The following is a 13,144-nucleotide window of genomic DNA, read 5'->3' as shown; positions in this document are numbered from 1 at the left end:
ACCTCTCTATGGTTGCTGGGAAAGAAGCGGCACTTCTCCGGCTCCACTCTGCCCACCTGTACCATAGAGCGCGGCCGGAAGCGGTCTCCTCGCAACCGGAGCTTCCCTTCCTGCCCCGAGGAAGCTTCTGGGCGGGCGCGGTGCATTGTGGGGTGGAGCCTGTGTGAAGAGGGGTACCTCTAGTAAGAAGAGCCGCCAGGATGATGGTGAGTGCCATCCGCCGACATCGCCGCTGCCGCCACTTCTCGCCGCCTGGGAAAGGCTTCTTCAGTCTCTGCCACCCTTCCTGGGCCGTGTTCGGCGGGGCTGCGGCGGGGCTGGCGCGCGTTGTGGGATGGCGGGAGGGGATGGCGGAGGCCACCCGGCCGCAGAAGCTTGCCGCTACCCGGGGCGTGAGGGGGCATGTTGGGCTCTCGGTGAGTCCCTGCCACCTGGGCCCGGGGGTAGATGCTAGAATGTGCTGGGAGCTGTAGACGTGCAGCCCCGTGTGTGGCTGTCCCGGAGCCCCCGCCCTGCAGCCCTCTCAGCAGCACGGCCCAGCCCCGTCTGCGGGGCTCCTTCGGCGCTGCCCAGCTCTGTGCCCCGTTGCTGTTGCTCTTGACCGTGTGGCCCGCTCCCGTTTTTCTTCTGGGTTTCTTTTCCGTTAGGATTTTAAACGGGTTTTGAGTGAAAGAGAGTGGATATAGATCGGGTCTACGGAAGAAGCTCTGCACTGAGAGGGTGGTGAGGCACTGGCACAGGTTGCCCAGAGTTGTGGATTCCCTAAGGGTTCAAGACCAGGTTAGATGAGCGATCTGGTCGAGTAGAAGGTGTCCCTGTTCATGGCAGGGACGGTTGGAACTAGTTGGTCTTTAAGACTGTTTCCAACTCAAACCACTCTGACTATGAGAGCTCCACTCTGATGAATGTGGAAGAACTTAATACGTTTTCTTTCCCAAAATGTTTCCAGTATTTGGGGAGGCCCGACTGTGATCTTCACTCCTCTTACACTTGCAGTGTAGCCTCTCAGCCCCGCAGCTGGGGGAGCGGTAGGGTTGGATGGCAACAGAGGACTTTTGAGTGGGCTACAGCTTTTTGTCTTGGTTTCTGCATGATGGCACCTGGCCGGACTGTGCTAGGGGTTAGCTCCAGGTTGTCGTGCAGGCCGGTGGGATGGGAGTAACAGCTCTGCTGTGATTCTCTTTTTAGCCGACACCAGTTATCCTGCTGAAGGAGGGGACAGATACCTCTCAGGGCATCCCCCAGCTCGTCAGCAACATCAATGCCTGCCAGGTCATTGCTGAAGCCGTGCGCACTACACTGGGACCTCGGGGCATGGACAAGCTCATTGTGGATGACAGGGGTAAGTACTGGGCAGTGGCCTCACAGCGCTGCACAATACTGCCTGGGGAAGAGGGTTCAAGTACTGGCAGTGCATGTTTGCTTCAAGCCTTCTACCAACTGCAGCCAGCATTTGCATGCAGCTTCACCCTGCACTGAGCTTAACTCTCACAGCAGAGGTTTGGTTTATGTCTCAGTGTTCTCTTTAACACCTTGACTCCAACCTCTGCTGTTGAAGAGAAAATAATCATAGAACTGTTTTGGTTGGAAAAGACCTTCAAGATTGAGTGAAATCAGCAACCCAACATTGCCAAGTCACCACTAAACCACGTCTCTCAGCACTACATCTACAAAGCTTTTAAACCTCTCCAGGAATGGGAACTCCACCATGGCCTTGAGCAAGCCTGGTCCAGGTGTTGAGAACCCATTTGGTGAACAAATCATTAAACCTTGTTTGACTTCACTTAATCTGCTCCAAAGTGGTTGTAAGACACTGTTAATGTGGAATGGAGGCACCTGCAGGTAGCTGCTGTGAAGAGCCATGAGGGTGACTCCTTCGGCTAGCTGAGTTGTGCATATGGCTGTGGGAGTGTGTTAAAATATCAAATCCTGTAGGAGAAAGTCCAGTCATTTGACTGAAGAAAAATTACTTCTAAGTGCAGATATGGAACAGAGCCTGTGGCAGTTTAGATGTGACAGATGTCATAGTGCTGCAGGACCAGAGCTTGACTGGGGAGTTCTGTAGTGTGGCAGCAAGCTGGGGGCGTGTTTGGCATGAGAGATGAAATGCTGAAGCAAGAGTGAGACTGGCTGCTCTGAAATGGTTGTGTTCATGCCTCTCCGAGGTCTGCACAGCTCCTTTGGGCACTGTGTGCTTTCTTGCTCTGCTAAGGGCTGGAACCATGGCAGACAAGCCTGATTTTGTTTTGTGCATCACTCCTAGGCAAAGCCACTATCTCCAATGACGGTGCCACCATCCTGAAGCTCCTCGATGTTGTCCATCCTGCTGCAAAGACGCTGGTGGACATTGCCAAGTCTCAAGATGCAGAGGTAGGAGGAAGGCCACCTGCCTGCACTCAGCAGCAAAACTTGCAGCAGCAGCTTGCTTCCTTTGGTGCTTCTCTGGGCTTTGGTGGGAACTGCTCGTAGAGTGCAGGCATTCATTCTGGCTTCTTTACTGATACCTTCTCTTCCATGAGCATTTTGAAATCTTTGACACTGTTCTAGGCAAATCTGCTGGGCATTTGGAATTCTCAGAGACACAGAGTTCATATTTGATAAATGTAGGTGATGGGAAGTGAAACTTCACTGAGTTTAGCCCTTCTTAATCACTAAAGAATCCAGTGGCACATCTGTGAGCAGAGAAGGTGATCAGACCTGATTTCTGGAAGCCCTTGCCTGGTGTTTGAAGCTCTCTACAGCCCATGGGTGACACAGAGTGTTCCCTCTCTGTGCAGGTTGGTGATGGGACCACGTCTGTAACTCTGCTTGCCGCTGAGTTTCTGAAGCAAGTGAAGCCCTATGTGGAGGAAGGCCTCCACCCTCAGATCATCATCCGTGCCTTCCGCACAGCCACGCAGCTGGTAAGGCAGCACTGCTCCTAGCTGAGGGGTGAGTTGGGCTCCATCAGAGTCTGGGGAGAGGAGTTTGGTGCTAGAGAAAGGAAACAGCACACTCGTTGTCAAAATTCGATAGTGAATGGGTGTGGGGAGCGACAGCAGCAATCTCATGATGTCTTACTGCAAACATCAGCTGCCTTTGCTGCTGCCAGGGAGCTGTCATTACCAGTTAGTTACCTCTGGAGCGCTGCTGCTTCCTTTGGTTTCCTTCCAAGGAGGAATGAATAAATAAGATAACTTGTTTGACGTTCTCATCTCTGCCATTCCTTAGTAATCTGCATGTCTTGGGGAGCCCAGCAGTCCCATTAGGCTGAATCTGCTCTGGATGTGAACCCTTTGGTTCCCCAGATCTCTGCAAAAATCATTGGAGCAGCTCTGAGACTCTTCCTGATTCTATTGAATTGGTGTCGATGTGTTTCTTAAAATCACTGTACTGGAAGGGGTGGAACAGCTTAAATGCTTGAAACTTGAAATAGAGACTAAAAGAGTAAAACACAGAAGTTGGAGATCTGATCAGCTCATGAGCATGAATAGTTAATCCAGCTGTTGGCTTGTGTTTTGGCAGGCTGTAAGCAAGATCAAAGACATTGCTGTGTCAGTGAAGAAGGAAGATAAAGAGTAAGTTTCCTTTACTGATAAAGAGTAAGTTTCCTTTACTGATGCCCTGTTTGTGTTGCTGGGCTTCACTGAGCTGGTGTGAGGGCATTTCTGACTCCTGCTGCAGCTCTCCTGAGGTTTTGAAGTCAGGCTGAACACCTGCAGTCCCCACACTGTGGTTATTTTGGGATTTTTGGGGATTTCCTACTCCTCTCTGGGGAAGACCTATTCTCTCCCTGGAGCTGCAGCCAAGTATGTAGGCCATTGCCTGCCAGTGTGCATGGAGGGTGCACACTGGTACCAAAATAAGTGGCCTGATTTCTTTTTTCCAGTGGTGGTGGAGACTGGCAATGTTTGCTGCAAGCAGTGGCAGTGTGAAACGCTCAGCACTTCTCAGAAAATCCAGTCACTTTCTAGCAGTTGGACACACGAAGTTAGGTAGCTAAGAGCAGTAAGAGCTGATCGCTTCAGCTGAGGTGAGAGTGCCAGAGTTCATTTGCGCCCTGCATTTCAAGCTCTTATTGTCTGATGTGACCTTAACTAAAGAGCTGGAGTGGAAGTCCAAGTTGAACTGCATCCTACATCCACAAAAATGTGATGTGAAATTTAGTCCTTCTGGTCCGCAGTAACTTGGGTGAGAGAGTCTGGAAGTTGGATCCATGTTCTGGTGTCCCTTACATCATAGAATCATAGGTTGGAAAAAAGCTTTAAGATCTTTGAGTCCAACTGTAACCCAGCTGCTGTGACTACTAAAGTATCTCCTGCAGTACCATATCTACAGAATGTCAAGCACCTCCCGGGACAGGGACTGCATCACCTCCCTAGGCAGCCTGTTCCAGTGCCTGACCACTCTTGCAGGAAAGAAATATCATCCACTCTGTCAGGACATATGTTACCTGAGGTAACAATTGAGAGAATGTGCTACCTTCAGAAGGTTTCAGAAACTCTTTCCTGTCTTGGGATGGAGAGGAAGCTGAGCTCTGCTGCTTTCCTCAGGCCTGTGGTGTGTCAGAGCCAGCCAGCGTGGTCACTGCTAGTCCAATGCTTGGGATGTATGTATAAGGGACACTTGTGCTGGGATATCTGCCCTGCTTTCCCCCTCAACACAAGGGAGCTGCTTTTTGTCAGAATGGATCCATTATACCAGCCATGGTGTCTTGGGAACCTGTGGAAGGAATCAGCAAGTGAACACAACCTTGTTCTTTCTCTTGCAGTGAGCAGAGAAGCCTGTTGGAGAAGTGTGCAGCCACAGCCCTGAGCTCAAAGCTGATCTCCCAGAGCAAGGAGTTTTTCTCCAAGATGGTTGTAGATGCTGTGATGATGTTGGATGACTTGTTACAACTCAAAATGATTGGAATAAAGAAGGTGCAAGGAGGTGCTTTGGAAGTAAGTTCTGTCACAGCCTGTCCTGGAAGGATGAGGAGGCAAAGGATTGATTCCAGCAGCCCACCTTAATAATGCTGGGAATTCCCAAAGGATATTGAATTTAATTCCGAATTCCAGTAAAGGAATTACCAGAGAAACACAGAGCTGTTTGTGTGAGGGGAAGGCTTAGTGAGTAGAGCTGGATTTCTGATCTGTAGGTGGACAATATTTTTTTTGAGCCAAATGCTCACTTAACCTTGCTGCCCTCTTTGGTGAATGTTGCTACTGATACAATTCCCCTTTACATCTCTGCAAAAAAATAAGTACTATAAGTACTTACTGTGTGGGAAGTCTATACTATTTCTGGAACCAAAACCCATGCAGTCCTGGTTGAGTGCATAAGTACTGGGGCTGGGAAAAATGCACAAAAAATATGAAGTAGCTGATGCAGTGAACGAGGCAGATGATGGCCTGGGTGGTTTGTACTGCAGTGCTGGAATAGCTGTCATGGGTGTCTGGCAGGGGGTTCTGGTGCTGTGGGAGAACTGGTGTGCCCTTGATACCTCCTGCCCATATGCCCAGAGGTTTGGGGCCTCTTGCTGCAGAGTAAAGGCCACCACAGTCTCTGAATTATTTCTGTGGCTGTTACTGTGTGAAGCACTGTGTGAGAATTTCCATTGGGAAAATGTTACAGCTACATGATTATCTTGCCCAGATGGTCTGAGGCTTGCAGAAATTGGTCTCCTGGTGAGGGTGGTGTCCCCTGTCCTGGATAGAGATGGCTCTCCCTGCTCTTCTTTTTGTCCCTTGTATTCTGCTATTAGACTCCCTGGAGATCTGCCTGCTGATGGGGCAAACAATTCAGCATGCTGCTTTTCAGGATGGGCTTGTCAGATCTGGGGTCATCTCTGCTCTAGGGCACAAGATGTGAAGAGCTGTACTTGCCCAGCTTAGTGGGGGCAGAGATCCTCTGAATTTCAGTTTGCAGAGAGGCAAGTCTGCAGTGTGGTTAGACTGCTGTGTAGTAGGAGGTTTAGATGTTAATTTCACTCTTGGCTATGAGGCTGAGTTCACATCAGGGAGAGAGGGAGCACCATTGGGCAGAGCAGTCCTGCTGTAAACTGTTCCTGGAGGTAGAGATGGAGCTCGGAAGCACAAATTGGGGCAAAAAATCCTTCTGTGAATGTGAAGCTGTGGATGAAAACATCCCATCTTCAAAGAGGAGAAATGGGAAAGACATCAGAGAGAGAACAGATTATTCCATCCCTTGATCATCAGATGGTGTACAGCATCTTTGGCTGCTCTGTCTTGAGGGATAGAAAGAGAGCAATAGGAGCTGGTTTGCGAAGGGAGAGGAGAAAACCCTTGCTGCTTGTTTTCTCTGAAAGTGGGTTAATCAAAGGAGACAGCTGTTGGTGAGCACTCTGTAAATGAGGACTCTGAGAGCAGGGAGTCTCCTGTGGGAGTTATTAACCCTGTTGAGAAAACCTTGGGAGGTTGAGCCTAACACAGATCCTTCTCTTCAAGGACTCTCAACTAGTGGCTGGAGTTGCCTTTAAGAAGACCTTCTCTTACGCTGGGTTTGAAATGCAGCCCAAGAAGTATCAGTCTCCCAAGATAGCCTTGCTGAATGTGGAGCTGGAGCTCAAAGCTGAAAAGGACAACGCTGAAGTCAGAGTGAACACAGTGGCGGTAAGAACTGAAGAGAGTCCATCCCATTTCCTAATGCCCACAAGGTGCAGTGGCTGCTTTGGATAAATGGGATTGCTTCTGCACATCCTGCCTTCCCTGACAGTAGCTGCTGGGTTGTGTTGGCTTGTCTGGGAGAAGGGTATGGCAGACTTCTGAGCTGAGGGCATTTTTCTGCTTGGCAGTGCTGTGGTGAGTTGTCAGTTGTATGGTGACTTCTCCATGCCTAACAAGTGGCCTTCTGGCAAGTTTTATTAAGCAGTGCTTTGAGAGGTTTGAGTATTTAACCAAACAAGTTAACCATTTGGAGAGTTGTTCTCTTTCCATCTTGTTAAAGTAACCTCAGGAAACATGGTCACTCTCTGATACCTTGGAAAATTGAACTGTTGGAGAGTCCAGTGAAGGCTACAAAGATGCTGAGGGGCCTGGAACATCTCTCTGAGGAGCAAAGGCTGAGGAGCCCTGGGGCTGTTCAGCCTGGAGGAGAGCAGCTTAAGAATGCATCTGATCAATGCTCAGCAAGAGCTAAAGGGTGGAGGGTCAAGAGGATGGGGGACAAATTATTTTCAGTGGTGCCAAGGGCCAATGGACACAGACTGGAACCCAGGATGTTCCATCTGAACAGGAGGAAAACTTCTTTGTGAGGGCACTGGAGCCTGGAACATGCTATTCAGAGAGATTAGGGAATCTTTCCTGGAGAGATTCCAAACCCTACTGTGTGGCCTGCTGTGGGTGACCCTTCTTTAGCAGGAGGTTCAAACAGATGATCTCCAGAGGTGCTTTTGCCATCTTGGCCCCACTGTCACCTCAGGAATGGTTTCCTTAAAGCTCTGCTCTCTGCCCTGGAGAATGCTGCAATGTTTGCTGTTGCCTGTTGTGTGTGGTGTTGCTGTCTCTGCTGTCTATGGCTGTGTTTCACTGCCAGCCAGAGCAGTACAGACTTGTGAGAGCCTAGATGTGCCAGTGAAGGTGAGATTGCTCAAGAGGGCTGGTTTTCCTCTATGACATACTGAGAGTCTCCACCCCAGTGTCCCTGCGCAGGTTTGCAAGCACCTCTCAGACATCAGCATGAGCTTCCTCATGCTCTCTTGTTGCTGTCTCTGTAAGATCACCCAGCCCCTTTATCAACTGTCTCCGAGTGCTGAAAGCATTTAAGCAGGGGGAGCTCTTCAGTATAAAATGGAGCAACCCAAAATCACCTTGGAAAATAGTTGTGTGCCAGAACTGCTGCTGTCTGGGGAGAGCTCTCTTTGGTGCCATGGGGTTGTGTTCCCAGTCGTCTCTAAAATGCTTGCTTGTCTCTTGTCCCTGCCAGGACTACCAGGCCATCGTGGATGCTGAGTGGAACATCTTGTATGACAAACTAGACAAAATCCACAAGTCAGGAGCCAAAGTTGTCCTCTCCAAACTCCCCATTGGTGATGTGGCTACTCAGTACTTTGCAGACAGAGACATGTTCTGTGCTGGCCGTGTCCCAGAAGAAGACCTTAAGCGAACTATGATGGTGAGCTGTCTGTTTTGAAATGAAGGCAGGGAGAAAGAGGAGGGGGTTTTATCAGGGGCTGTAGTGATGGGGTGAGGGGTAGCAATGTCAAACTGAAAGAGAGGAGATTTCAGTAAGAGGTGAGGAAGAAGTTGATCGCTGTGACTGTGGTGAGGCACTTGAAGAGGTTACCCAGTGAAGTTGTAAGTTCCCCATCCCTGGGGGTGTTCAAGGCCAGGTTGCCTGGGCTCTTAGCAGCCTGATCTAGTTGGGGTTGTGGTGGCCTATAGCAGTGGGATTGACAAACCAGTCGAGGAATCAATGTGAACAGTACAAGGCTGGTCATTCCCAAAGCAGGGCAGCAGTAGGTGACTGCACCAGGTCACCTTAACAAGATTTACATGAAAATGATGCAGTTTTTGCCAACATGGTGATGATGTAAAGCTGTACCTTAGGGTGAGCAAAGTACTGCACCTCCGTGAAGGTTTGTTTCCCTGAGGCTTTTACATCCTAGGGTCTGTACACTGCATCAGCAGAGGTTTATTTTCCCTAGTTCTTCCCTGTTCCATCTTGAGTGGGTTGGGGTTTTGATGCAGCTGCTGGACTGGAGCCTGTGGGTCAGCCCCTAGGATCAGCGCAGTCGTAGTTGCTGTCTAGGACGATTTCTGCTGTTGATAGCCTGCCTGGGTACCTGACATGGAGGGGGAAATGGAAGGACCCTTTCCCGCATCTGGCCTACGGGATGGTTTTGCCTCAGCTAAAAGGTCCAGGCTGGCTCTGAAGAGCTGGAACCCAGTGGACAGATTTGTCTCGTGTGCCCATGTTGGCATGGTCATGCTTTACTTCTCTTGCAGGCCTGTGGAGGTTCCATCCAGACTAGTGTCAATGCCCTGTCAGATGATGTTCTGGGCCGATGTGAACTCTTTGAGGAGACTCAGATTGGAGGAGAGAGGTAAATATACCAGCTGTGAACCTGCAGTCCTACCTCAGCACTCAAACATGACTTTGGAAAGCTGGCATCTAAGCATTAGCAGGTTTGAGCATTCTAAGGTCATGGCATGAAACCAAGGTTGTGTCACTGCTGCTTTATATGAGGCTGAGGGAGAGGGCAGGAGGATGCTTTCATCTACATCTTACCTCTTTTCTGTGCTTTTACTTGTTCCCAGTGCAGCATAGAAAGTACAGTGCTGTTCTTTCCTTGGTGACTGAAAGGCATCATCTTTTGGGGTTGATTGTCTGATACAGAATCAGAGAATTGTTTAGGTTGGAAAATCATTAACCCTGCACTGCCAGGTCACCTCTAAACCATGTCACTCAGCCATGCTTCTACATGGCTTTGAAACCCCTCTAGGGCTGGGGACTCCAACACTGCCCTGAGCACCCTTGTCCATGGCTTTGGCAACTCCTTGGAAGAAGAGATTGTTCCTCATGTCCAGCCTAAACCTCCCTGGTACAATTTGAGGCTGTTTCCTTTTGTCCTATCACTTGTTCCTTGGGAGAGGATACCAACCCCCACCTCACTCCAGCCTCCTTTCAGGGAGTTGTACAGAGCCAGAAAGTCTCCTTTCAGCCTCCTTCAGGCTGAACAACCCCAGTCTCTCAGCCACTCCTCACAAGACTTCTGCTCTAGACCCCTCTCTAGCTTAGTTGCCCTTCTTTGGACATTGTCTGGCAACTCCTTGGAGTGAAGGGCCCAAACCTGAGCTCAGAATTGGAGATGTGGCTTCACCAGTGCCCAGTATAGGGGGACAGTCCCTGCCTTGGTCCTGCTGGCCACACTATTGCTGGTACAAACCAGTTACTGACAGCCAGCAGTGACACTTCACTACCCATGTGAATAAAGCTGAATGCTCCATAATGGAGCTCTTCCCACTGCTGGAGTTGAAATCCTCCTTGGGGCTCTCTGCTAACAGCTGCTGTGTTCCTACTAAGGGAAAATGCGAGCACCAGTGTAGTACAAAGCTCTGGCAACAGGGAGGGAGAATGTTCCCGGATGAGCTTGAGTGTCACTTGCCTGGCTCAGCTCCATAGGTCTGGATTTGGTAGGGGCACTGTGTAGGGTGAGGTGACTTCAGTCGTGCATCTGGCTTGTAAGACCTCTGTCCCATACTGCGGTGCCAGTACAAACCTGTTCCACAGCAGCACTGCTGCTCCCTCACTGTCGCCCTTGCCTTGTGCCATTGGCAGGTACAACTTCTTCACAGGCTGCCCCAAGGCCAAGACATGCACAATAATCCTGCGAGGGGGTGCAGAGCAGTTCATGGAGGAGACAGAACGGTCCCTGCACGACGCCATAATGATAGTCAGGAGAGCAATCAAGGTAAGGACTGGTGGAGATGCTTCCCTGCCTAAGTGATGTTCGGATTATTGATGGGGCCTGGCACTGCTGTAACTCTTTGTAGAAACCTTTCACATACCAGTATTTGGCTGAGCTCTCTTGGGAGAGAGCAAGAGCTCAGCCAGAGGAGTATGCAAACAGGCAGCATCTGATGGATGAACTCAAATGCTGTACCTTGGCCAAAGAAGTGTTGTCTCTGCTGTGTTGCCAGCTGCTTTGCACATCTGGCTTTTGCCTTCAGTACAGCTGTAACTTGGAATCACAGAATTGATTTTGGTTGGGAAAGATCTCTCAAATCACCAAGTGCAACCATTAACCCAGCACTGCCAGGTCACCACTAAACCATGCCCTTCAGCACCTATGTGACTTTGGAGCTCATCCAAGGATAGGGACTCCACCGCTGCTCTGGGCAGCCTGGGCCAGGTCTTGAGAACCCTTTTGGGGAAAAAGTTCTAATGGCCCAGTGATCCAGTCTCTCCAGGGTCAGTCACACAGTATCTTTGAGAGTTTTAGAGGGGTCTGTGGTCTGCCGTCCCTCCCCTGGCACAGCATCCCCAAACCACCCTGTTTGCTGTGCATGGCTGGAGGTTCTTGGCTTGTGCTTGAAGCTCCCAGGGATGGCAGTAGCTTCCATTGGTGCCTGCATTGCCCTGGCTGCAACACATGCAGGAGGGAGGTTTTCCTGTTCTGCCTTCCTGGAACCTGAGTTTCCCTTGCTCCTTCAGAATGATTCTGTCGTTGCTGGCGGTGGCGCGATCGAGATGGAGCTTTCCAAGTACCTGCGGGACTACTCCAGGACCATTCCAGGCAAGCAGCAGCTACTGATCGGTGCTTACGCCAAAGCCCTGGAGATCATTCCCCGCCAGCTGTGTGACAACGCCGGCTTCGACGCCACCAACATCCTGAACAAGCTTAGAGCCAAGCATGCGCAGGTGGGTGCCACCTTTGAGTTTTGGGGAGGTCTCACAGGCACTGCTCTTGCCACCGGGGCTTGCCAGGGCTCTGTTCTGGGAAGGCGCTGTTCCAGCAGAGTCCAGTCTCGGCCTCCCCTGAACATCTCCACGTCTGCGTTTCCGAGTGTGCTGTTTCTAAGGCCCTGGCCAGCCCCCTAAGGCTCCCTCTTGCCTCCTGTGTTCCCACAGGGTGGGATGTGGTACGGCGTGGACGTGCACAAGGAGGACATCGCGGATAACTTCGAGGCGTGTGTCTGGGAGCCAGCTGTGGTGCGCATCAACGCGCTGACCGCCGCCTCCGAGGCTGCTTGCCTCATCATCTCCGTGGATGAGACCATCAAGAACCCTCGCTCCACCGTGGATGCCGCACCAGGTGCCCGTGGCCGTGGCCGGGGCAGACCCCACAACCACTGAGCCCCGCAGGTGCTGAGCCCCGTTGGTGTGGTGGCAGTGGCTGGCGCTCTCCTCCTGCCTGCAGCATCAGAATTAATTTCTAGCTTAATTAAGGGGCCGGTTAGCAGATGGGCATTTTGAGGGCCCACAGGCAACCACTGGCCTTGGTTAATTAGAATCAAATCTTGGCCTCGGCAGCGGCAACCTCCTGTGAGAGGCCCTGCCCCAACATTTCCTCCTCAGCACTGATCCCCTTAGGCCTCAGCCTTCAGCCTGCCTTCAGCTCGGGAGCTGTGCAGATCAGAGCCCTCTGCGGCGCTGGCAAGGAGGGCAGTGAGCCTGAGGCCTTTTCCTATTTATACTCATTTTTTGTTTTGGTTTGTTTTTTTTTTTTTTCCTTTCTGCTGAGGGTTTTGAACTCAGCCTCCAACACAATAAAACGGTGACTTCGTTGCAGTGGCAACCTCCAGTTCTTCATCTTTTTCACAGAAGGGGCTGGGCTGGAAGGGACCCCCAAAGCTATCCAGTCTAACTCCCTCTGCAGTCGGGTGCTGTGCTGGGCAGAAGGGCCAACCCCCAGTGCATCCCAGTTCCCTCTGCTACTGAGACGTCAGCTCTGCATGCACCAGCTCTGGTGGAGCTCTGATGCTGCTTGGTGACATTTCTTGATTTTTGCTTCATTTATGCTCTACCTTTTGTCTCTTGGAAGGTAACTGGCAGCTCCAGCCATGGGGAGGGGATGTGTGAGGCTGGGAGGGTTCAGGGATGTGCTCAGGGCATTCTTGGCATGAAAGTCCTCCTGAAGACTTGAGTTTCAAAGTGTTAATGGAAGACAGTGGAAGAAATGTGGTATCTGGTGTCAGCCCTCTGAGATCTCATTTAATTGAGCAAGTGCCTGGTCCATTACACATGAACATTGTTCATGGAGTGCTGCCAGGGGACGCCCCCGTGACAGGCTCTCCCTATCGGTGGTGACATTGAAACAGGTTGTGTTTGCTCCTGCCTGTCCCATGGGAGAGTGGCCCCATTTCCCTGTGCTCTGGGGCCACATCACGAGCCTGGCAGGGATTTGGGAAGCTTCATTTCCAGCTCTTGCTGTGATGCTTTCCAACATGTAGCACTAATTCCCACCTCTGTGGTTGTAATTTGGGAACTGGGAATCTTCCAACCACATGGGTTGATGGAGGCATAAAAAATGAGTTCCTCTTTTCCTCTTTATTGTTTCCCTCCAAGACTGTTAGGCAACCAGTGGGGTTTTTTTTCTGGTTGGTTGGGTGTTTGTTTGGTTTTTGGTTCAGGTGGGTATTTTTGTGATTGGGTTTTTGGGGGTGTGTGGGGAGTGTTGTTTTCTTTTAGCAAGAGAGTTGGCACAAGAATATCCAAACTC

At 50.8% G+C, this 13,144-nt stretch overlaps 1 protein-coding gene across 2 annotated transcripts; it reads left to right on the top strand.

The window, feature by feature from the left end:
- The first annotated feature begins 89 nt into the window (after nucleotides 1-89).
- Nucleotides 90-12,220, top strand: CCT7 (chaperonin containing TCP1 subunit 7). 2 transcript variants are annotated; one of them, XM_064151197.1, is made up of 12 exons: nucleotides 90-206; nucleotides 1,189-1,342; nucleotides 2,264-2,370; nucleotides 2,778-2,903; nucleotides 3,505-3,557; nucleotides 4,751-4,922; nucleotides 6,429-6,593; nucleotides 7,906-8,094; nucleotides 8,928-9,025; nucleotides 10,261-10,393; nucleotides 11,137-11,343; nucleotides 11,554-12,220. In XM_064151197.1, the coding sequence occupies exons 1-12, from the start codon at nucleotides 201-203 to the stop codon at nucleotides 11,776-11,778; spliced, it is 1,635 nt and encodes a 544-aa protein (XP_064007267.1). In that variant the 5' UTR covers nucleotides 90-200; the 3' UTR covers nucleotides 11,779-12,220. The 2 variants fall into 2 exon arrangements, with proteins under 2 accessions (XP_064007267.1, XP_064007266.1); XM_064151196.1 differs by lacking the exon at nucleotides 90-206 and adding an exon at nucleotides 396-416.
- Nucleotides 12,221-13,144: the final 924 nt, after the last annotated feature.

Source organism: Pogoniulus pusillus, chromosome 11, assembly GCF_015220805.1.
Source record: "Pogoniulus pusillus isolate bPogPus1 chromosome 11, bPogPus1.pri, whole genome shotgun sequence".
NCBI lineage: Eukaryota > Metazoa > Chordata > Aves > Piciformes > Lybiidae > Pogoniulus > Pogoniulus pusillus.
The sequence above is the reverse complement of the archived record's forward strand: the minus strand, read 5'-3'. Positions and strand labels throughout refer to the sequence as shown.